The 26,576-nt window shown below is 42.2% G+C and overlaps 1 protein-coding gene across 5 annotated transcripts in view; it reads right to left on the bottom strand.

Moving 5' to 3' along the window:
• LOC143157058 (putative acyl-CoA dehydrogenase 6) overlaps positions 1–26,576 on the bottom strand; it is a 101,804-nt gene that overhangs the window by 75,048 nt on the left and 180 nt on the right. For all 5 annotated transcript variants that reach the window (XM_076331491.1, XM_076331494.1, XM_076331493.1 and 2 more), the window contains exon 2: positions 8,591–8,711. In XM_076331491.1, coding sequence (XP_076187606.1) covers positions 8,591–8,711 — 121 coding nt within the window. The remainder of the gene's footprint in view (positions 1–8,590; positions 8,712–26,576) is intronic.

Here is a 26,576-nt window from a genome sequence, read left to right on the forward strand (position 1 = left end):
GGTCAGGAAGGTGCACCGGCAGGCATGATGCTCCCCAGACCGAGCTTCATGGCTGGGTCGCAAACTGATGGCTGTCCTCTGCTCAAGGGAACCACACATGCAGGGGCACTAACGCGAATCTCTTACTGACTCCAGATCTGGGTGCGGGTTTCCAAATATTCAGACGTTTGAGGCATATACCTCTGAGCGCCTCAAAGCAGCTTTCCCACCAGCAAACCGCAGCAGTGGCAATTACTTGACAGAAAAAGAAGCGAACTCTTCACTGCAGAAAGCCTCCCTATTGCAGCAAGGCTCCTGAGTAGTGCTTATGGTATCTCAGCACTGGGCTACAGCGATGTTATTTTAAAGAGTAAGATTTGAAATATGATTTGAACTTTGCACAGAAAACGGGGACAGGCCTTTGAAATATGTTAAAACCAAACAACTGGGCAGCATTTGGCCAAACTGACTAGATGAGTATTTCTTTCTTTAAAGTTTTATAGAGGTTTAAAAGAACAAAAATAATCAAAAATTCCTTCTCTCTATATATAAAAATATATGTATAAAATGAAACATACTTTATTCCTATATATATATACACATTTATAATGTATATACAATCATGCTTATCACTATAAAGTACTATGCAGGACAAAATACTACTTTTCCATATGGGGTATGCATTACATCTGGACAGAGCAGTCGCACACACCTGAGCCTCCAGCTCAGTTTGCACACCCGACTTGAGAATTTACATAATCTTCAGAGTTGCAAAGCACACAGTAAATAATGCAAGTTACGATGGCACCAAATACCTGCTTGCCTCCCCACAAATGAGGCAGACAGTTGTCTTGCACTGGTCAGATTGTCCAGTCAAAAGAACAAGTTTTGAAGTTTTAAAGCATCACTCACTCCTGCCTCCAACATATCTTCACTTCAAAAACAATTCACATGTTTTTAACATTTACTAATCAACTGAGAAACTGAGGGCACATGGATTGATTGTTTGGGCTGATCACAAATCTACAAATCAGTGCATTATTTAGACTAAGCCTATAAAAGACTTTCAACATGGTTGTGCCAACACACTAGAGTGTAGGCTCCAAATACTTCTCAGACCAGTTTAATAGACTTTAGAAGTATTTCGGAATAAAACCAACTTTTTCCACTTCCTACTTCACTTACTAGAGGATATCACACAGTCTCCGAAGTGCGTACCAGTATCACATCAGGGTAAACAGCGAAATCAAAGTAGACCTAAAAGCAGTATAAACATGAGCCCCATGCCGCATAACTAGATGTGGTTAACTTCCAGGTTTGTTGTGAAATGGTGGTATCTATTCCACACAATACAGCATGATTAAAAACACTGCAATTTCAGTTCTCTGCACCTTTACCTCAAAACTCCCTTGTTCCAGTCCATCAAACGAGAAAGCCACAAATGGCCAGCTCTAATCTTATTTAGGTATTAAGCCCCAAGAAGCTAAATTCCTTATATTGCTATCCTTCCCTGACATCTTTTTTTACTGCCGTGTAGCATACGAAGTTACTAAGCGTTGTGTGCATTACTTATCCTGTAAGCAAGTTGCCTGTCACACGCAGATTCACAAATACTGGGTCCACGCCTTTGCCTGTCCTCCTTTCTGGGATAAATGCCAAAAAGGATTAGCTCTATCCCCAGGAGTCCAGTTTACAGCGGGGGATGCCCTACAGTTGTGTTGCAAGGGTAACAACAAGATTCACAAAGGCGGCTGCAATGTTAGCCACCTGTCAGAAAGGGAGAAAGATACTGCCAAGACCTGTTTTTCACTTGTATGAAAAGGCACTTCACTGGTATGGGGACCTCTGAACTTCCTTACAGATGCTGGAGTGACTAAGGGCTTACACAAAATTTCCAGGGATTGGATTATTAATGATGCTTATGATTTTCCATGAAATGGGTCACTAGGGATTAGAAATGTTATATCAGACTAGGAGAACCAAAACTAAACACATTTCTTTTTTTTTTTTCCTTTCATTTCTTCTTATTCAGCTACACATGTTCAGGTTTGCACAGCCTGGACACCAGCTTCTTATCTTGCTCAAATGTTGGGGATAGAAACACTTAGGAACGACACAGTTTTACTGCAATCTTGTTAATCCTCTCTTCAAGCCAGATGTCATTCAGTTTGTGATTTGGTTATTGACCTATAGGATCTGCAAGCGTTGACAAGTCAACAGCTCTTCAGAGATTTTCCATGTCAACCTCAGAATTACTGTTTCACAATATTTTTCTCCATTTCAGCCCCAGGAAAGAAATCAGTCTTCACTCCTGGCAGTTAATAATGCAAAAGTGAGTGGGTAAAAGCGAATCAAGCCTACGTTTCACAAAGATAATTTTCCCACGCTCACCACACTCGGCATACTGACATGTCTCAAAGCATAAAAGGTACATTTATACCTTTCAGAAAGCTTTCCGATTATGCCATCTGGGTATATGACAGATGTCAAGAATCTAGCATCAAACTTTTGAGACTGGGAAAAGACAGTTATGTGTAAATTAGAGAGACTTATAATACCAAAGGTATTTTAGTATAAGCTCATTCATTGGCCCACACTTTGTCAAGAGAGAGTCTTGCCATTCGATCCACAGAAGTAAAGGATAAACTCAACTCCTCTAATGGTAACTCCCAAACAGTATGTCCTACTTGATAATGTCTCAACCCCTATATTCTTTTCAGGTGTTATAATATTTCATATTTCTTTAATCTATTCAACTGCTCTCTTTAGTGTGCACTCTTTTCCTATTCACAATTATAAAATTAAGAACACCAGATTTTTAGCAGATTTGCCTCTTCAAAAACCCCCAAACCCAACAATTTTCTACAAAACTGAAGGAAAACTCTCCCAAGTAACAAGCGATAGGACGAGAAGAAATGGCCTCAAGTTGCACCAGGGGAGGTTTAGATTGGACGTGAGGAAAAATTTCTTTACTGAAAGAGTGGTTAAACATTGGAAGAGGCTGCCCAGGGAAGTGGTGGAGTCCCCATCCCTGGAGGTATTTAAAAGACGTGTAGATGAGGCGCTTAGGGACATGGTTTAGTGGGCGTGGTGGTGTTGGGTTGACGGTTGGACTCGATGATCTTAGAGGTCCTTTCCAACCTTAATGATTCTATGATTCTATGAAATTGAAACCAAAGTTATATGCAGAGACCTTCAGAAGCATAGGAACAGGAAGAAAACAAAAGCAAGAACACCCCACACAAGGATAAAACAAAGAATGGATGTTTCTACAAAACTGCTGTTGATAGCTGAACAAGCTATTCCCAGAGGTACTGCTGCACCTCCCAACCAGCCACAAAGAATGAAGCACTTGTGTTCCCAAGTCATGTACAGAGTCACGAAAAACCAAAGATGAACTCAAGCGCTCATTTCCTTGCCTGATCAGAAATATCTGATGATCTGTGAAGTGCAGCAAACAAACTGTCTCCCCCTTACCACTTTCAATTGCATTTCATCCTGCATTTGCAAGATGCTAGATGGGACTTGAATTGTCAGCATTTCACAAGAGGAAAGGGGAAAAAAAAGTCTCACCCGCACAGAACTTGTATCTAAATGTACAAAAACCTGTTTTCCTGACGTTTCAATCCAATCCACCAAATTAAGAAGGTCAGATAAGTACCTGAAATTTCTTATACTTATCTGATCGAGGCCTCCAAACCACTGCCATCCATTACTAACATTGTCATCAATTTGATTCAAATAAAGCAGTGACTAATTTTGGTCTATTGTTTTTTAGAGGCTTATCGAGATTATTTCTTGATTGCAAACCAGGTATATCTCATAGCTGGTAAACATTTCAGAGTGCTGATTTACCGGCTCATTGGTACCTGAAAACATGGCACAATGGCTTCTCTCTCCAACTTACAGAGCGCAACTATTATTAACTAACTACGCCTGCACTCCTTTGTAAGCGAGAAAGAGATCAAGCAATTAGTTCAGCTGGCTGTGCTTAAATCTACTAAACCAAGCACAGGCATTGCAGCTGGTCCACTCCTGCCATACAGAAATGGTTTGGGGCAAATGAATTCTCTTCTGACAAATATATACCTTTTAGCTTCTATCCACAGATACACCTGAAAAAGTTTGTTTCAGTTACTCTCTTAGAGGCCATAAAACTCTGTTTCACCTGAACTACTAAGTCCCTTTCTAGTGACAGAATCCACTGCTCCTCCCAGGTCTTTCTTTTGCTCATTCCATATAATAATAAGACTTAGTATTACAGAAAGGGAAAAAGAAAAAAAGAAAGAGAAAGAACCCCACACTCTCTTTTCAAGTGACTCTCCACTACCAAACTCTCATGAGGTCTCATCTTACCAGAAAAATGTATACTTGTGAAGAAAGTAACAAAGTTAACCTTAGAGGATAGCCTAGATCTATATTCCCACATTCAACACACAGACACTTGGAATAAACAGGCTTTCTTAAGGAAAGATATCACATAATTTTGCAAATGCAGTGCAATCAATCATTCGAAACATCTGTTTTGTTTCATCAGATGCTTATCTGTCTTGAGTAACAACATACTGCTTACTACTTTCTCCAGTCCCGTAACCAGCGTAAATCCCAGCAGTAGGGGAAGGAGATAGTGTAAAACTATACTTTCCCATCCACATACAAGTCTTACCACACAGTTTCCTGATTTTACTGATATATTTAAGAACATATTTCTGCAAGTGCACTGCTAAGTGTTTGACAGGAATAAATGAAGGCTACTATTTGGACATACCTGTCATAATTATTTCTACGTGCTAATGCATTCTTGCATTCTGCTAAATATTCCTACAGGACTGCCATTGAAAACACTAATGAAATACCCAGAGCGGGCATCATTATCGCTCATGTCTCACAGTGATGCTATGTGAATATGCAGGACAGCAGACACTGCCCTCTTAAAAACCTTTCTCTCCCCCCTTCTTCGCTTTCCCTGAGCCTTTACAGGATTCCTGTGCTTTTGCATCAGCTGATAAAAACAACTTTTAATCATCTGCGTCAGCATACGCAGGCACGTAACTACGTTTTGAGCCTGTGTCTTTGGCAACACACCCTAAAATTTAGCAACAGCCAAGGCTTTGATTCATAAACCATAAGATCACAAATGACGGCATAGATCCTGTCTATGCCGTATACTTTACTCCAGTATCTCATCTAATCTGCACATAAAACACTCAAAGGAATATGTCTTGCCCAATTCCCTTAGCAAAACAGACAATGGCCAACTACCAAGACTGTTTAAAATATTTTTGTTGCCTACCCTAATATTTTCTTCTCTTAGTTTTGGGACTGTTAGTGCCTCAATACCCCAGAAACTTTATAATTTGAGGAAAAACACACAGTAAACATAAATGAAGTTATACTTAATAAGTATATAGAGATGTTGGGTATTTTTTCCCCTCAAACTAAATACTTCAGGCTGAACTGAGTGATTCTGTAAAACACATTTTGCATAGAGCAAAAAGACACTTTTTATGCATAAATAATGTTCACTTTTTCAGCATGTATTTTACTAGTAGGAAGAATTTCCTAATATAACAGAACACCACACACTTTTTCCCAAGGAAAACCAGTGTATGCACTATTTTTGAGTCATGTAAAGACTACCAGTGCAGAGAAATGGTTCAAAAAGAAAAATCCTTCTCTGGCAGAGGACTGACCAGACAGTTAAATCCACTGATCATCTTCAGGATTCCCCAATTACAGTGGTAATTGGCCATGTGGTCATGGCTGGGCCTTGACCACAGTGTTTACATGGCCCCTCCAACTAACATCCTGAACTACTGTACTACAGCCAATATTCACTACAAGTGTAAACAACTGTGAAAAAATATACAGGAAAAACCACGACAAGTTTGTAGCCCACAACTGCATATGGTGGGAATTGATGGAGCCTTTGCAATACAAACAGTGCCCCAAATCAGTTCTCCACACAGAGAAAGTTTCCAATGATAAGGGACATATTTAAGGCACGTTCTTTTGAAAACCTGACTCCCATTAAGCAGCTCATTGTTCATAAAGGGAACGGTGTTTACACAGGAAAAAGTCCAGTTTCAACAAATCTGAAATCCAACAGATGTTTCCTTCTATCTAAGCAAAACAAGTTTGTGACCCATTTCTGCCCAATCAGAAAGCTTCAAAATTAATTCTACAGGGGAAAAAAAAAAACAAACCTGTACTCAACAGAATGACCCTGGAAAACAAAATCGGAAAAACTTTTATTTCAAAATTGCAGTTGCTACTAAAGCGAATTCACTCGAAAAATTTAGACTTCTTTAAACAGAATGCTTTATGACCTGGGTTTGAAGGGATACATTGATACATACACAATGATAATTATAATTTTGGTTTGTGCTGGAAAGAGAAAGTAGGGCAGGTTGTAACTCGCATGGCTCCGCGTCCTGAATGCTCTCCTCAAATCAATTAACCTCTCTTCTCCAGACCTCTCCCAACATCCCCCCAAAACTCGCGGCTGCTCTTGGCTTCCTCAAATCTCTTCAGATCTCTCTTCCTCTGCACACAGCAGTTAAATAATAGAAGTGGCTAAGCAGAGTATAAAAAGGTGTTTTTTGGTTTGTTTTTTTTATTTATTACTACTACCAGTACACACTAATCACAATCACAGCAAGCATAAGCACTTTGTAGAAGGATGAAGAATTTCAGGCTTTGCCAAAGTCCTGCTGTTGAGACTGCGCTGTTACACACCTGACTCTCTCACTTACCATCACGAGAAAGCTTCAGCACTTTCAGGATGTGCCTGGTGGTACTATACCATTACACAGCAAAGCTGGATCCAGTGACATTCTGTTGCACAACTGAATGCTGCAAAGGCAGCGTCTTACAGGGAGTTGGTGCATTTTCTGTACCCAGCAATACCATACTCCAGAAGATGAACTGAGACGGACCATGTGTCACTGAGAATTTTACCCAGTTTTTTACAGCTTTTATGAAATGCAGCTGCAGAGGCCCAACAAATTAGATTAACAGCTAGATACAAGTGTCAAAGCCAAGGCTAAAATATTATTAATCATGAGTATAACAAGCATAGTCAAAGCATGCAACCTTCTGTGCCCATCTTCGCCTCTGCAAGTCCCTTCTTCACTAGATTTCACTCACGTTAGTTCTTGTCCTAGCTATTTTGTGAGCGTTATACAAAGTTCCCACCTCCACAGTATTTTATGACAGCACGCTCAGCACTGGGGTTCCTTACCCCAGCCAAGGCCTCTGCATGCCCTGAGATGCATATAACAACGAGACAGGGCTGTAATCGGGCAGCAGTGCAACACACCATTACAGCCAACATGAACGTTAGCAGCGTGAAGGAGACCCTGCTGAGACAGATTTCAAATCTGCCTATCAAACAATTACAACAGAAGGTAGAGGTGGTTTTCTCCCTCCCCCAGTAGTCCTATTTGTCCTTTAAATAGATCTTAAGTATAATCTCAAACTGTCAGCATTTTTGTAAAAAAATACCAGCTCAGACCTAATTGGATTTGTCAGACAATCACAGCTAAACAGTTCTGTGAGCTCCAACAGCTGAACAGCTAGAGAAGAAACCTTCCACATCAGAATGTGTAACAATACGAAAGTTCATTTCAAGAGGAAATATTTCCTCTGAAAGTAAGTGGTAAAAAGACATAATTTGTTCCACAGTTCAAACCCTGTCCCTTAGCAACATAATGATGTGGTGTGGCATAGCTAAGGATATGTGAGCTGCTCCATATAGATGATTATCTGCAGTTAACTGTCCAAACATTGTCACTTGGGGCTCCTCTGAATTCACCACGACTGCCAAAGTTTTGTCTATGCAATCTTGCTTTTGTTTAAACTTTTTAACCACAACTAAGAAAATGGGGGAAAAAAACCCAGAGAATTCTGACAGGAACATGTAACAGTATCATCTGAAAAGAAAACAAGTATATATTACATCATATACAAACAAAAAAACTAGGGGAATATGTATTTTAGCTGAAGAGCAGAAATACCTCCTATTCCTCTGGACTTCTTGACTTTTTTCCTCACCAATATATATATGTACACATGAAACTTGCTCTGTCCTTGCTGTGTGTATCATCAGCTGCTTGTTCTGTACATGCTTCTGTGGGCTGGAATTGTGCATTTTAAAGACAGTCTAGGATATAAAGGTCTAAAACTCACACAAACCTCATCCTCTGAATGGCGAGACAGAATACATTACAATGATCTAGAGGTTACAGGTTAAGGAAGTGTAACAGGCCAAATCTTACAACACTTTCAATGCCTTCAAACTGTGGTTTCTTTAATGAAGACTGAAATTATTCCACGTATGTCCGGATCCAGAAGAAAAGTCATTATACAGATTGCATGTTGAAAATTTAAGTGATGTTCATTTCACTGACTTTCAAATAACAGTCACGCAGGTTTTTAACATTTTCTGTATTTGCACAGTTGGTAACCAGCACACCTGTGACTGAGGAATATAAGTAAACTTTGCATTGAATTCCGAACCATGTTTTGATCTGGGACAAAAGCGATCTGAGATAATGTAATGAGTCTATCACCATCAGCATCAACACTCAGGAGTTATACACTCTCCTACCTGTTGGCTTATCCACACCAAGGAATCCCGCCTGTCCCAGGGTTTTAAATACTTTATGTGCTGGGAACTGTCCTTCTTCTTCCCACTTGTCCACAAAGGGATTAATCTCCTTGTCGATGATCTAGATTTGGAAAATAAATTTTAGAAGTTATTAACACAGACATTCCTACAGAAACACCTTTGACTACTTTTGTCTAAAACCTTCAATTTAAAAAGCAAAAAAAACCATACAGGGAAAATGTTGAAAGCACTTGTAATTTTCTGACTTCCTGTTGGATGTCCTTATTCTCCAGCCACCCACAACTATTACATCAGATGCAATGAGACAAATATAACTAATTCTTTTAGCAATTACAACTACTACAAGAGGAAGTCATCAGGGCTGGTTTAAGCCTCTCCAAGACCTATGAAAGTGGCAGTTCCCCCTCACCATTTGTTACCTTTCTGGGTACAGTTTCTAGAAAGTGACAGGAAGGGAAACCTGGATTGTCCTCAGAGGGAGCTTGCCAAAGAAGGTTGATGATCTGTGCATGATGACCACACACAGTACGCAAGACAGGCAAGTAGAAGAGACGTCATTTCCCTTCCCTTTGCCTGAAACGCTCTCAAGGATGTTAGCGCTGTTCAGGGCATTTGTGTCCAGTCTGCATTTAGACCTCCCTAGGGTCTGACAACACACGTACTGGAAAAATCTGGTCTTCTTCCACATTTTATAGCATTTCCAAGTCTAGTCCCTGGGCAACGCTGCACACCTTCCAAAAGTCAATGTCCTGAGCTGCCTGGCTACTGCCCTTGCTCTAATCAGGTTGCTGTCTTCCCTTCCAGCTGTTGCGAGCAAAACACATTTGGAGCACAGCCACTGCATTCAGTAACACTTTCAGGTTTCAGAGCACGGGGGTTGGACATCTCACCCCACAAAGTCCCAGATTTCCATGGCCATGGGAAGGGAGCAAAATGGGCAACCTGCAGTGTTGCAGCCAACCTCTAAGCCTGGGAGTAATTCCCGAACAGAGCCAGCTCTGTGCCAAACAGCCCCACACCGCGGGGTGCACCGGGCGTTCGTGCTTCTGTCACCTCGTTCTTGCTCCCCATGCCTACCAACCTGGCACGACGCAGACGCGGTTTCAATGGCTCTCAAAAGGAGTCAGTTGTATAGTGCCCACCCCTGCCCACCTCCACAAGCCAAACCAGGGGTTGGCACAGGCTGCTTCTGCCGTGCTGCCAAGTGCGCCGTGCACCTGGGCCAGCACGTACAAGAGGGTCCAAATGCAAAACAGAAAAGCCACCCTCCTTCCCCCAAACCAAACCTCACCAAAACAAACACCAATTCCCAAATAGAAAGTTAATGCCTTTAATCTGCCACCACAATTTTACTGCTACACTGTTTCACGAAGAGAGAATTTATTAAGAACTTATTCCTCTTAGTCTTTTCTCCACACTAAATAAAAGAGTCCTGTGGTGCTAACTATTTCTGGAGCTGGAAATAGATAGTTCGGAAGAAGGTTCCGCAGGGTCTCATGAGCACAGCAGTTTGGGAGGGAGAGGAGTCTATTTATTGCACATTCTTCAGAGAATTTCAGCCCAAGTATGGCTGCTTTCTGCTTCCCAGTCAGCCACAGAAATAAGGATACTCCACTGTTGGTAACAGAAAAATCACTTTTTCACTTCTCTCACCAAATTCTGAGAAATGTTTATACTGAATATTCAACTCATTCAGTAATTATCATCTCTCTCCCTGTCTTATACTGAATAACGTAGGGCTCATGATCAATAGTAACAAAATACTCACCAGGACACTATCTAGGAGAGCCCCCACTTAACTTCTATACTGCCATATCCTAGATACTCAGATTCTAGGACACTGACCCTCAATGTTGTTCCAGGTGGTGAAACACCTTTTTGATTGTTTGTAATAATATCTGGTAATGCTCATCAGATAACATCCAGGGAAATGCCTGAAAGAGGTTATGAAATACGTACAGAAAGTTATCCCAGTGCTTTGATGGATCTTGGCAAAAGTATGAAGTGAATGTACTAACAGAATTTTGTGCCTCTTATGGCTGGTACTAGGCCAAATACAAAGCTACCTTTGAAGTTAAATGGAGTCAGAAGAATGACTAAGGCATTAGAGAAGTGGTTTTACATCTTTTCTGCAGGTTATGACCTGCTTGCTCCTGTGCCTTTGAGTAAAATTCAAAACTGTTTAACAGAGCCAAAGTTTAATTATTACTAGGTGAAGTTTGCCATGTTGAGTAAAACAAGATCTTCCTTGCACGACACAACAACAACAACAAAAAAAAATGAAGACAGCCTTGCTGCACAAACCACAAACAGTGCATGCCTCTAAATTCAAGAAAAAAAAAAATTAATATCACAGTCCAGATACTGATATCCACAGTTGTTTCTTAGCCACTGGACCATCCACTTTAAACTGTATTTTTGCAAAGAAATGAAACAGGTTCTGTCAAAAGCTTTTTACACTTTAGACACAAATTGTTTGCAAAAAAATCACACATGCCTTTTACAACCATAAATAAGACTCTAAACAAGCTAACCTACTTTCAGGCATGCAATCTCATTCCTTTAAAAGTATCATTCCTTAAATAAACCTTCAGAAAACATACATCCTCAGATAATTTGCAGAGAGTCAGAGGGGAGGAGCAGGCTGTGGGGCAGTGAAAGGGCAGACTGCTTGGATGGTGGAGGGGATTTGGGGAAACAGCTCCCCTTATACTATCACATACAAACATAACCCACATTGCCAGAGAACTGCAGTGCTGGTCAACTGGCTGATGCTTCAGTACTGATTATTGGATATTATCATCCCTTCATATAAAAGCAAACTGAAACAGAGATATTTTCAAAGGGCCAAGCCAGCAATGGCTGAAGGAACACGTGCAATTACAGAATGTGTGCTTAAAACATTGCTAAAGACAAGCTTATGTGGATGCAGGTCAAATAATGCTGCATACCTAGCCATTCAATTTGCCCCTTCTCTTGGCTTTGGCCACTTCCTCACAGCGGTGCCCCCAGAGAAATATTTCACACCTGAATTAATTTAAATCTTGACTAATTAACTTTGCATTAATTTTTTTTTAATGCACACAGCTTTTAGAAGCAAACACTAAGAGCTGCAGGCACAAATTATGCAGGCACCTTAACCTAAATCATAAGGTATGCATGCAGTGTTTGACAAATATACAGAAGCAAGCTTTCGGCAGTAGGTGAGCAGCTGGTCTGCTTATTTTTATATGCTTTATCATGAGAAACGTGGAAATCATGGGTGATAGCATTTCGACTTGCATCACTAGGATACCGACTATAACAAGACCTAAAACTCCCCTCAGTAGAAATATTTTAACACGGCATGCTACAGATGCTATCTGACAGATCTTCCCAGCCACGAAGGAAATCTTTTCATCTGATCTAGCTGGCCAAATCTCAATGGCATTCAGGATGTAAAGTTGATTTAGGAGCCATATATCTTTCCCACCTGGTGATAAAGTACCAGTAAACCACAACAGAAGCTCTGTTATCTTCCTGACAAAGAGGGCACAGTAAATCTCATGTATGGGATCGGTGTTTTTCTCGGGCTGCTTCATCCTAACCGTGAAGATGCAAACCTAAAGGACTCAGCTCTGGAGGCAGCCTTGGTTTAGCCTGCATCCCAGTGAGAGCTCGAGCTGCTCTCCAGGGAGCCTCCAAAAGAACGGCTTCAGGGCTGATATCAGCCATGAATTAGATCAGAAAACACTGTGGAAATTTGCCCAGTCAGAAACTGATTGAGCCAACAAACTCACTTTGTGTTGAATGAGGGTAAGAAAAATAAAAGTGTTTTTATTTAAAATAGTCTTGACAAAGTTTTGTGAAAACAGCACCTGTAGCTTCCTGCCCAGGAACTGGGAAATGCGGTGGCAGGGTTGGGGAGGGGACAGAGACAGAAATTCAGATTTTTTTTTTTGTTATAGATTATTCTAATTTCTCTCTAAAACAGAGTAATGAAAACATCTCCCCAGAACATCGCCAGATAGTTGCATGTTTTGATTATTTTCCACTGGAAGTTAGTACACTATTTAATGACAATAGAAACGAAAACACACATTTGGGGATTTTCCTTCACATGATGCTCAGTATTTTGTGCTGATATTGTACCAGCACCTACCCAGAAACATTGGCAACTGCCATTTAGTTCTCACTGTATTCTAAAATAAATACACTATTTCTACAAAAGCAGAAACTGTAATTGAATTAATTTGGGTACTGAGAGTGTATACGGATGTCCTTTACAGCAATTAAGGATTTCTTTCCATTATTCACCAGCAAGTTTACCTTCTATCAAGCAATTCAAATCAGAAATTAAAGCCATACCACTTCTACACACAATACCTCTTATATCTATCCCTTATAATATTGTACAGTGGTAGTATATTTCAGCACACAATTAGCAAGATGATGAATCTTGAAAAGAAAACAATAAACTAAATTGTTACAAAATGACAGAAATTTTTACTAAAGTTTCCTGTGAGTTATACCTAAGCTGAGATTAGACTGACTTACTAGAAAAGCAAGAGGCAATGTCTGAGAAAAAGGTATTTTGTATTAAGAAGATTAAATGGCTTTAGTAGTGCCACATAACTGTACCATATTATGTTAGGAGGAGCATTTTTTTTTCCTTTAAATCAAGTTACAGTAATTGATCTTAGCTCTATTAATATAATAACCAAAGATGACACAATTAAGATCTTTAATGTAACAAAAAAGCAAATAAATAAGCAACAAACCACTAATGACAGTTCTTCAGTGGTTATATCTAGACATTAGCGTAACACTGACTTGAAAGGAAGGAGGTAACAGACCAGAGAGCCCTTTGCCTTCGACATCAGCAATAACTAAAGAAAATAATTAACAGCCCGCAAAACAACATTTCTTCTTGTAGTTTTATTCACAACCACCAGCAGCAATGACTGCACTGCGAGACAACTCGGCATTGTAGGGATGCCGGTGCTGAGGACGAGGTAACGCTTTAGCAAGACGTAAGGCAGAGTTGAGGTGGTCAAACCCATGGGCCACCTGTGGGTGCTACCAAACCTGGAGGCCAAAACCCACCCCATGGGTGCAAGGCAGCCAGGACCCCACGGGCGAGCTCCTCGCCTGCTGCCACGCCGCAGCCTGTGCAGGTCCTCTCAGCTGCTCCTCAGGGGGGCCTTAGACATCCAAAGAGCAGCTGTTCATTTCCCACACGTTGGTCTCCATTTGGGTCCCACCGAGGCACGCATCCCAAGCACACCAGAATGAGTTTTCCAGTGTATATGCCCTGTTTCTTCTCGCTCCTGGGCTTGGAGGCCATGGCCCTCCTCGACTCCCCTGCAACTCCTCCGAAGCCCTAAACAAAGTTTGGTGGCCAATCCTTTCCCAGTAATACTCTTCAGAAAGGCAGGGAAAGGGTGCAGGGAAGGAGACTGGGATGTGGAAACACATTCAGGACAGAACCGGGGTGAATCCAGGCAGGTAGGAGAAGGAGGTCAGCTCCTCGTAGCTGCTACCTACTAGAGAGGCTGTGGAGAGACTAATGGTTCTGCCATGCCACCTTGCTGATGAGGACATCTGCCAGCAAGTGGTGGGCAAAGCAGGGTCCTGCTGTCCCTCCTGCAGTCGTGAGGTCCCTCCAGCGCTGGCAGGATGGCAGCTGCTCCTGTGCTTCCAGACCCCATGACACATGCTAGGAGACCCTAGCAGAAGCCAGGAGCTGCCCGAGTGCCCGGATCACCCAGCCTGCTGGTGGCGAGCCTGGACCTGCAGCGGTCGGTGCTCCAGTGGAAGAGGCAATCATTCCGTCTCCAATGACATCACATGCAGAAGCAAAGGCAGTATGTGACTTAGAAGACCACAGCAGTTTAAAAATAAGCCCATCACACAAAGATGATTTAACCACACAGCAGGCAGAAAATGTTCCCTGCAGCCCTAACCTTGCCTGCTCATACAAAATTATTTAGTACACTTTCTTCTGGCAATCAAAATCCAGTATTACCAGCTTGCCTGAGGTCTGAAGTGATCTAGAGAGCAAAGCTGCAACCTATCGCTTCCTCTTTCAGGATGCATCACCACCACAGGGTGAAGATTTCCAGGAAGTTTTGCAGGACCATTTTCTGGGGATTGTTTGTTTGTTTGAATACTAATTGAAACAAGGGGGATAGCCCCCACTCCTTCTCTTACAAAAACATACACACTCTTATTAGTTAGGACTCACCTAGGAGGTGTATGTAAAAAAATGACTCACCGCTACTCAAGGTGTCCTGTCACCGATAGGTAGCAGATGTCCTAGATGCTGCCAAAACACTTCTCTCCTTTGCATGAGGAAAGCAAGTCTTCCTCTTGCCCACAATGTGGAAGATTTGGCATTCGGATACAATCTGCACCTCTTATTGTATGTTCACACTTGACTACCCAGCCAAACGTACAATGCAACACCTGGGCAAATGACTGTCTACAGGAGTTGTCACTGAAGGATTTGCCCTATTTGAGTACAGGATTTAGGACTGGGCCTCAATGATGATATGGAAACTTCTGTACTCTGAGCTGTCATCAGACCATTGCTGGAAGCAAGCCAAGAAAACGTTGTCCACAATGATACAGGGTTGAACTGAAAAAGTTCAATTTAAGTGTAGACATCCATTTCATGACCCTGTGAAAAACACTTGGCAGGAAAAAAAAAAGTCCTAAAGGCAGAATCTCCAGATAATTAAAATAAAGAACAAAAATGAAGTAATTTTGACTTAAGCTTCTTAAAGCAGCATGATTCATTTTACAAATCCCAAACCAACAAGTTATAAAATTGATGGCAGTTCCTTGTAAAGCCTCAGTATTTTCAAGCCGTCATCAAGATACTAAATAATAATGTGAGTGCAGCACATGGAAACAGCAGGAGAAAACACAGTATTTAAGGATCCATCTAACTTAAAACTTTACAGCTAGTAGCAATGAATCTAGAGAGTGTGGTCTAAACTTTCACATAAAGGTTTGAAATAAAACAGCTTTGACTTCTTTACTTATTTTTCTACAGTTACTGGAAACATTTTTTCCAAAACATTTTGTTACTCTACTTAGAATTTTCAATCTTGTTGATTGCCCCCTGTGAAAACCTAAAATGAATGAAGAATTACCTCACATATCCACATCTTTTTTAGAAGACTTTACTGCATTTGAAGGAAAAATGCCCCCCCAAGTTGTATCGTTGGTTTACTTTCCATCTCTTTTTATTACATTTTTCCCCATTATAACTGAGGACTAACAGGTCTAATCTGAAATGTGATTGATTTAGCCTGTATAAACCACCTCACTGATATCACCCCAAGCACATCCCATAAAGGAGAGATGCACAGACTGAAATTCATGGACTAAAAAGCAATCGCACAGAAGCCCTGGGTAAATAAATGGCATTAAACAGTGGGATGGGCTGTTCTTATCAGTATCTTTTTGAACACTAAACAAACACTTCCGAGCAAAAAATGAGTGGTTGTGGGATTACTTAAAAAGAGAAGGTAGAAAAATCGCTCGCAAAAACTTTGTCCTTCATTCATGAACTTTGAAGAATGTGCCAGAGACATACACCAGGGAGGACGGCTGCCAACGCCCACCCCTTGAAAAGGTTCAGAAGACCATGCTCTGCTGTCTTTGCCCTTCAGTTCATTTTGGACTCACCAACTTTTCATGCATTTCATGTGCAGAACCCAACCACTCTATATGGCACCTGCAGGACAAGATGTGACCAGCCCAGTGGAAAAAAAACTGCTGGATGAAAAGGACAGTTCAAGCCAGACAGAAGATATCACTGAGAAGAAAAAAAGAAAGCCAAGGCAAATACAACTGTATTTTTCTCCTTTTTTTTTTTTTTTTAATTCCATACCTAAAAACCTTAAACAGATGTTGAAAAGCAAAATAATGGTTCCACCTACCCTATTTAAACTCATTGCCAGTCCCCTTGCCTTGGTGGGATTACACAGTTACACAGAGTGGGTTGGGACCACACTGAAGTACCTGGCTGAGCAGGGGCTCCATGACAGGCACTTATGCTCACCACCCTCTTTTTCCATGGACTGCATTTCTGATCTTTTATTTTGCTTGTAAATGTACTAAGCACTTGACAGAATAAAGAAACAAACACATCAACCATGTCAGGTATGTTACATATAACCACTCCTGAATCTACTCTGTAAATACACACAGATTTCAGGTTGTTTAGCTTTCCCCTTTTCCCTTTCCCAATGGGCGGCACGTAAGCTTGAGACATTAAGAATTAATGAAAAAAAGTCATTCCAGCTTAGCACTACAACGCCGGTTCAAAGGGGCAGATAACACATCATCGCTAGCACCCCAGGTATCTTTAGGATACTTCTACTTCTCTGTTCATGAACAGGCCTGGCTCACGTCTGGGTTTCTCCACTGCCATTGCACATAGCTGTGGCCAGAGCTGAGCTTCCAGAGAAGCCTCCAGTGGATTTAAAACCAATATTCAGTAGGCTCATAGAAGAGTAAACCAGAAAAATTTCCTCAGTGCTGGAAAATATATGGCTGAAGTGGGAAGACATGTATTTAAAATTGATTAATTAGAGCACCAAAAGTCTTTTTTGTACCTTCAATTAAGCCGTGCCACAGGCAACAAAGGAATATTGTGATCTGCTACAGCACTGGGTATGGGTACCAAAGACTGCAGTGATCAGCAAATACAGGAACAAACTGTTACTAAATGAAATTTACCCTTTCTCAAAGGGAAAAAAAAGAAATTAACAGAGCAAAAAAACCCTATAAAGTAAGAGTTGGCAGCATCTCATTATATAATAAAACATACCTGTCCTCATCTATTTTTACAAAAACTGATTTTCAGAAAAAAAAGCACGTACTTTGAGTATTCTGCAATTTTGCCTGGTCTATTCATTTGGCAGTAACTGGACACGCTTCTGCTTAAATCATTGCGTTTCTTCCCTTTCACAGCAACACAGTTCCTTGCAACATACATAATACATAAATCAAAGCTGATTATTGGTTCAGAAATGTGAATACTGCAAATCTTTTGGTCCCATACATCTGGCTACAGTTTTTGCTTCAGGAGACAAAAAAACACTGAACCTTGAATCAACCACAAAGTTTTTGCCAACACTTACCTAAAACTTAAAAACCTACAAGTCTGCCAGGGAGTGCAGAAGCACATGCTGCTGCTCCTCCACCCTGTGCAGCTGCAGGCGCATCTGGGAGCCCCACCGCTGAAGCAGAGGGCACACATCATCACCATACTAAGAAAAATAAAAGATGCAGTCCAGGACCTGGGAGCTGAGCTCAGCTTAACCTCTTCCTGACGAACGAGATGCTGGAAGACGAGCTCCAGCTGGGGAGGGACCCACATGATCCTAGCCAACCCCTCCTGCCTCCCTGGATCCTTCTTCCCAGGACAGTTGCATAGGCAAATCCCTCCTGCACAGACCTGAGTGTCTTGGCAATCCCTGCACACTCCCAACCACAACTCCTTCAACTGCCCTATCCAAGAATATGGCAGAAAGGGGAGGATCCCAAAATTGCTTCCCACTCTGGACTCTAAGAACTGCAGCTTCCATACTGAAACCAGTTCTCCAGCAAAGGACAGGAACACATTTGCAAAGCTTCCCGAGATCAGACAATCAGTTCTGTGTTTAGTTCCACGGAATTTCTCACCTTCTCTCCTTTGAGCACATGCGGATTGTATTTTATTTAAGCTACCTCTCTTTGGTAATATCTACTGCATCTTCCATTCAACCACACCACAAGGGGCAAAGCAAGATGCCATCAAAAGAGCATTTCTCACTCGATACTCAACACCATGGGTTTTAAGCCATGTGGGGCCCCGTGTTCTTCTTGGACAAGAACCATGTGTGCACGTGGTGTCATTGTGGGGGAAAAAAATAGATCAAAGAAATCCCCTTTTCCACCTCCAACCAGCCATCAATTGAGTCGGTTCAGACTCATCCACAGCAACTACAAATTCTGCTCATAAGAAGTGTGATTCTTTGTATTTGGTAATGAAGCAACCTCTCCATGTGCCCTGTGAGGCTGTCCACAGCACCAACTCCCAGAACACCTCATTTCACAGTTTTAATCTTACCATTAATCTTCCCACACACACAAATTACAACATATCTAAGAATTCCCACATGGGACTGTCCCAATCAACTTGACCTTCAACTGGAGGGCTCAGCCCAGAAGGAACCAGAATGAGCACAAACCACGCACTTTCACAACATAATAGGCAAAGACTTTTTTTTTTTTCTGGCTGGGCATACAGGGAACCCAGAATTAGTGAGAACAAGTGACTGCCGCAGGCGTGGCTATTCCTAGCATCTGAGGCCTGATGCATTCAAACCAGGGTAGTCCTACAAGAGCAAAAATGCGTGCCATGTCAATCTAGCTGCGGATCTCGGACAAGCCTTTAGGAAGACTGGGAGCTCTGGCTCTTACACAACTTGTATCCAGTTGTGAAAGTAATGCAGAACTGAGCAAGTGAAGCTTTTTTTTTTTTCACCCCTGCAACTCATACTTTCCAACACAGAGATGCTGAGCTGAGGTACAGTGTAATGCTCACAAGAGTTTGGGATGTTGGGTTTGGATGCTGCTTTTGACTCTGGGTTACATCTCTGCAGGAACAAAACAAGTTATCTCACTGTGGCCCACGCCGTCCCAGGCCACCTCTCCGCTGCAAGGTCCTAGGACATCATGGAATTATACAATAGGATCCAACTTGAAAGGCATGTGCCTCTGGAGTTTATCCATCTTTGCCACCCGCACACTGCTCCCCATCAAAGAGCTTAGCACTTAAATAAGTAGAAGCGCAAACCGAAAATTGTGTTAACAGTTGGAGCGACTGCCTATGTTAAGCAATGTTGTATCCAGTGCTGGCTGGGCTATACCATTTGCCTGGACTGATGGATTTCCTTCATCAAGAGATCTCCATTAGCAGAGCTTCCACATGTTCATGATGCTTTTTCCACCAACCAGAACCACAAGTGGTAACCAGGGTCTTCTGTCTTACTTCTAGGACCTCCCAGTGCATCAGTGGGCCATGTTCAGACAGGGATATCTGTGCTATCACTCCTGTACCCAGAGAAGTCGTCCTGGACGTAAAACATTGTTTACTGACTACATCCAAGAGGCCCACATTGTGACTGAATCCTTAAGATAAAACAGAAAATAGTCCTAGGAACTGATCCTAACTCTATTGTTGCCCTCACCTTTTCCTTGTCTTGTGTCACTGAAAGAGGAAAAATATTCTCTAGAGCTATTCATAGAATGGCTCTGCACATGCCAAACTGTAGATGGAGACCCACCACAGACCCACAGCTTATGCCATTTTATATAAGTGCTGGCACTTAAAGTATGCTCATCACCTATCAGCCAAGTATCTAATAAGTTTGGGGTATCCTCATAGATTAAAACAACTGACCTCACTGAAGGTCTGCTAGTTCATAATACTGAATCATCAGCTAACGATTTGGTGTGTTATCTGAATCGCAAGAAGCTTACACAGGATCCACTTACTGCATTGCTCCAGATCATGCAAAACATTTTTATTCAGCATGCTCTAGTTAGTTCCTTCTATTTTCCATTTATCTTTTTGTGTGTATGTGTGTGTGCATGGCTGGCAGAAAGCTAAGCTGAAATAAAATGTTCCACATTTCTCTCCAAACAAGGTGATTTTCCTCCAGGATTTTATCAGTTTCCCCTGGGAAAGGTTGGTTTCTTCTCAAGAATAAGAGAGGAGTTCCTAATTTCCTTTTCTGCCTTTGAAAATGCAGTCATGACATACACCGTTGTGCCTATCCCACTGCACGCTTTTAACAGCAATACTTGTGACAATGCATCTGAGAGGACCCGCTCCCCAAGACAGCCTCCCAAATCTGCCTGAAGAGTAGCTCCACTCTCAAACACTGTAGTGCTTCTCCAACCCAAGCTTCCTGTCCGCAGCAGGTTTGGGGGACACCGACAAAGGAGAAAGAGGGCTCCTGATGACAGACAAAAATCCTGCCAGTTCTGCAGCGGTACTGGAGACCAGACACCAGCAGGCACAGCCAAGAGCACATCAGAGCACGCTCCATACTCCAGCCTTTCAGTCCTTTAGCTTCCGCAGAGCACATACTCCCCAGGTGCCCCGGTAGGGAGCAGAACATCCACCACCAAAGAGCAGCTTCAGGTGTGACGATTTGGCTACCCCACTACTCCCTTCTCCTTAGGATCTCTGCACCTCACTACCTCAGACACTTCTGGCACTTTCAGCAATGCAGCATGCCACCCATACCAGTTTGCCCAACCTCAAGCTTACATGGCATATTTTGAAGGCTGCTGTATATAAAATGGCAGATTGCAGATATAATGGCACTTCTGGAAATACTTCAAATTATTAAGTTTGCCCTGACTTACTCCTACAGAGAAACTAATGCTCTAGGTTTTTTTATGAGAAGTTAAAAACTAGTCAGTGAAATCCATCTGAGGGAACATACAGCTTAGGTGGTGCTACCAGGACTAGTGACCATGGGTCTTTGGTTCTTAAAGGACACTGAAAATACAACAATTGCTGTCTAGATGCACAAGCCTGGCTGCACGACAGAAAATAATTTTAAGAAGCACACCGAGTATCCTGGAGGTCTCCTCATGTAATTTATCAGTGTTCATCTATCAGATTTCATCTTCAAGGACTGGAGCTGGATGTAGGCTTTCATGCTCCCCCTGAGCCCAAACAGGGAAAAAAAAAAAATCTCTCAGAAAGTCAAAGTCCAGAGCAAGGCGAGCTGAAACACAAGACCAGCTTTCAGAGCACCCTGACACATAGCTGGGAGATGTCACGTTCATTAGTACGGGTACACGGGCAGGGGGAGAGATTTAGTTGCATGTTTCCAAGCAAATGTGACCTAAAAAGATTTAAGCAAAGTCACATTTTCTGAACAGCCATGGCAAAACCTATATAAACCCCAGATGTTTGCTCAGTCAAGCTGGTTATTAAGACACTATTTTAGTTGTCAGAAGTGCATAACTGTATTGCCTAACCCATTCAGGTGTTGCAATGATAAATATCACACGAGCCACAAAAATATCCCTTAGGCCCAGTTCTCCTACTAGAAGATGCTCATTGAGAAGTCTAACTAGATGCAGTGGCAATTTGTTCTAACATGAATATGGGGTAGGAAAAAAATCCAGTGTTCGGACACAGCAACTGCAATCTCAGATGTATGCACTACTCTTGACACTGAGTAACAAACAAGAGCATTGCTCATAAAATTGCCTTTACTGCATTTTTGCTACACAATGAAGCATTTGTACATTAAGTGACATTTTTCTGATCATCAGAAAAAGCTTTTTACAGAGCTTGCTTGACAGTGCTGAAGCTCATTTTTTTCCTCTCCTACTCTGCTAAACTGATTTAAAAGCAACTCTTGGTAGGGCACTAATGAATGTATTGGATGATTCCTCTTCTTATAGTGGTATATCCCAGCTGCCCCTTCCAATACCAACAAAAATCCATTATGAAAATTTCCCCTCTATTAAATTACCACCAAAAATTCTTGGCAGTAGTAAAGGATATTGCTATGTTTACCTATACCAGCAAGAGAACTAGCCCCTAAATGTTTATATAATGTTTCTGTCAGACACAAGATGACAAAAGCTATTGCAAATACCCCAGAATCTGGGAATACATTTTGCTTCCCTTAGACAGAAGGGCACTCAGTGCAAAATCTGAGCGCCTTACTAACGTCACATTTTTTAACTGTCTCCTTCCTGACACTTTTACCTCGGGTGCATGATAAATAAGGTTTTAAAATTACAGATGCAAGTCATGTATTTTGCAGATTCAGCTGTGTCTTTTCTCCCTCACAATTTAATGAGAAACTAACTTTAAAGTGATTTATTTGTAATACCAGCAACCTACTGCTTTGCTGTTCTGTTACTGGTTTTTATGATTCGCTCTAAAAATAAATAAACCAACTCCATCCAAGGTGCTCCAGTGGCAATGGTGGTCACCCTTCAGTATTTTGCAGAAGGTCAAAAAGAACCATATTCTTTTGACAGAGAATTTACAGTAATTTTACCAGAAAGTTAAGGTGAATGTCAATATTTAATTCAGATCCTGCATGCTCTAATATGAAGGGGCTTTAATTCTTGTAAAAATATATATATTAATAAACAGAAACTCATGACATGCAACCCAAGAGTGGCAAATAAGGTAGTGGTGTCCTTTGGTGGAGTCTCACTGTCACAGGGGAAATCCTACAGAGATGTAACACAGCGTAACTAGACCAAGTCACCACTGGATATAAAATGAAATCTCATTTATATTACATGCAACTCCAGCAAAATATATGCTAATCCTTTTCAAACCTATTTCCCAAAGCTTCTTACTACTAATGCCAGAGGAAAATAAAAATGAACAGCATGTATATATCCTATATGTATATGCATACTGTTATGCATACACACATGCAGAGTAGGTTAAATCTTTTTCCTTCAAGCCAGTTATACTATAATTTAATTACTGCAGGAAGCTGTAGGATACCACTGCACTGCAAGCATTGTTCAACAAGTTATGGAAAAGTTACGTTTTTGATTTCCAAGAGGAAGGGTGGTGACCTATAAAGTTGTAAAGGAAACCACTCACAAGCTTATTTCAATACCCTTGCTAAAAACAGCCACCTGGAATTATAGGAGTCTCCTCCTCATCCTGCTCAGAACAATTGGAAAATTACAGACCATTTAAAACACATTAATAGATTAAAAAATAAAAAGAGTGGAGACAAGTTGTCACTCGTGGAATTGCACTGCTCATTTCTCCGATTTCTCTGGTAGTTGCAGCTGGATTTAGCTAGAGGAAAGAGTGCCCCAAATTACATAACAGGTACACTTAGAATGTGTTACAGAACCTGAGTTGGTCATTCTCTCCCAAAGACTTTACTTTTCAGTTTATCCTGAAGTCACTGGGGACAGGTTTAACTTAAGCCAAAATAAACACTGATTGCTAGAAGCTTTGGGGTGAACAACATCAGACTGGATTTAATATAAACTGGTGGGTTTTTTTCTATATGACCAGATAAAATCTAAAATAAATGATATATAAGCATTTTGTAAAATACAGGACAATGATAAAATGGGGTTTATGTTGCTTACTGTAATTTCTACAATATATTCATCACAGGGATTTATGTGATAAATGTAGCATCACATTCCCTCTTAGCCCATGATGCAATTATCTGCACTAAACCCAGCAAGGTAGGGCATACTGTTAGCTGCACTTCAACAGGCATGGCGAAAATAAAAAGACGGGGGGGGGAGGGGGTGTAAGTATTTGTAAAAAAATTGTGTCACACAGCAAACGCTGCACCAGCAGGCACTAATACAGCCACTTCCCCCGCCCCTCCCTTTTCATCTGATCCCTCAGCAAATACACAGCTGCAAACACCTCAGATACAAGACAATGTGTGTCTTAACCTATCCCTGACCAAGCAGGACTTTTAAAATCTTCCAGATCCAGATTACTGGCTTCACAAGGTCTGGCCTTATCCTCTGTATTTCAGAAGGACGCTGATTTTTCACTAATGCAGTTGTAGTGCCCGGGCAGGTAACGGGGAGACGTGTGCCAGGGTACAAGTTCATCGGGCAAATGACTCTGCAGATACCCAGAGCGAAGCCTCGCTCCAGATGGGATCAGCACAAATTTGACACTATGGTACTAGCTACAAAGTCCTGCACTATTAATCCAGGTGAAAGAAGAGGATTCATTTCCAACTTCTTCTACTGATTCTTTCTCTGGCAGCTTATTTTTGCTTTGCAGAAGGTCCAGGAATTTAGACTAAAGAAACTAATTTCTTAGAAACAGACTGGTCATGCATCTCTTTTCCTTATTGCTCAGGTTTCTTTTTTTATAACACAGAAGATGAACCCACAACTGCTAAAGCTCAATGATAACAGGCCTCATCTTAGTGATATAAAACTTGATTAATTAAATGGCCTTTGGGATATCTTCTTTTAATACTGGAAGTATTAAAGTTAATTCCTAAAAAAAAAACCTGAAGGAAAGTAAAAGTCACATGAATCAAAAGTAGCTCAACTATCTTTTGCCTACAGTGAACTGGGAAAGAGGTGAAACTTGGAAAAGGTTAGGTTTATTCATGAAAATACAAGATTCCTCAAGTAATTTTAAAATGCATCTATAAAAGATATGACAGCACAGCTCCGAAGTCACACAAATGAGTTAATATCTGGCAATCCAGTGCATACTGTTTTTAAAAAGCTACAGTGAAGCACTGCAGCACCAGCTAGGATTTGTAAACTTATCTCTAGGGAAATGAGGAACAAGCCCCTCCACTTCACAGTGCCTACCTCTGAATGCACATCCTGCCTGTTCATAAGTGGCTGCACGATAATCATAGAATCATAGAATCACTGAGGTTGGAAAAGACCTCTAAGATCATCGAGTCCAACCGTCAACCCAACACCACCATGCCCACTAAACCATGTCCCTAAGTGCCTCATCTACTCGTCTTTTAAATACCTCCAGGGATGGGGACTCCACCACTTCCCTGGGCAGCCTGTTCCAATGTTTCACCACTCTTTCAGTAAAGACATTTTTCCTTACATCCAATCTAAACCTCCCCTGCCGCAACTTGAGGCCATTTCCTCTTGTCCTATCGCTTGTTACTTGGGAGAAGAGACCGACACCCACCTCGCTACAACCTCCTTTCAGGGAGTTGTAGAGCGCGATGAGGTCTCCCCTCAGCCTCCTTTTCTCCAGGCTAAACAACCCCAGTTCCCTCAGCCGCTCCTCATAAGACTTGTTCTCCAGACCCCTCACCAGCCTCGTTGCCCTTCTCTGGACACGCTTCAGCACCTCAGCGTCCTTCTTGTAGTGAGGGGCCCAAAACTGAACACAGGATTCGAGGTGCGGCCTCACCAGGGCCGAGTACAGGGGCACGATCACTTCCCTACTCCTGCTGGCCACACTATTGCTGATACAGGCCAGGATGCCATTGGCCTTCTTGGCCGCCTGGGCACACTGCCGGCTCATGTTCAGCCGGCTGTCAACCAGCACCCCCAGGTCCTTTTCCGCCAGGCAGCTTTCCAGCCACTCTTCCCCAAGCCTGTAGCGCTGCATGGGGTTGTATAGCGCTGCATGGGGTTGTAAATAATGATAATTATAGTGATAATGCTGTTTACTCCTTGCAGCAGGTACCAAACTTCAGCACTTTTCTCTTCAGGCCATAGTTAGAGGTGGACTTCTCTCACACACAGCTGGCCCTGGCCCTGGCCCCACAGCGTACACCACTCCAGGGCTTTCTACCGCCAAACCATCTAACTCTGACAGGTGTGCTTGATTATACCACAGCCTTCCACAGGTGACACTGACCTCACTGTTGGGAATATACAGAGTTCACCAATGCCACCATTACTTGCAGATTGGCATTTGGCATTCAATTTACATGTTACCTTACCAGAGGTGCCTTCTTTCCTCTTGATTTATGACTCAGTTTTACAGGAACCTCCCATTACTCCCCTTCTAGAAATAGTGCAATGACAAATAGGCTCTGTTCTGCCTTTTCTTGTGCTCTGCATCCACAAACAGACCTTAACCTTGCATTTTGCAGCCGCTGGGAGGGAGCTCCGGACTCCCGCGTACGCCCAGAGCAGCAGCACGGCTCCGGTTGCGGCCCAGAGCGCCCGCCCGCCGCCGGTCGCCCCGCAGGGCTAAACCCACTCGCTCAGCCCGCGGCAGCACACGGCAAGGAAGTGTTTTGTTCTTCCGCGTGTTGTGCGCAGGGGACACGTGGCTTCGTTCCTGACACTGGCAGGGGGAAATTTACTTATTTAAACACATCCCGAGCTGTTCCGGCCGGCGCGGTGACCTTGCCCCGGTTGCTCTCCCCGCATGCGGCGGCGCGGCCGGGTTCCCACCGTCCCGCCGCGCTCCGGGGCCCGCCCCCCG

This window comes from Aptenodytes patagonicus, chromosome 2 (genome assembly GCF_965638725.1).
Source record: "Aptenodytes patagonicus chromosome 2, bAptPat1.pri.cur, whole genome shotgun sequence".
In the NCBI taxonomy this organism is placed as follows: Eukaryota; Metazoa; Chordata; class Aves; order Sphenisciformes; family Spheniscidae; genus Aptenodytes; species Aptenodytes patagonicus.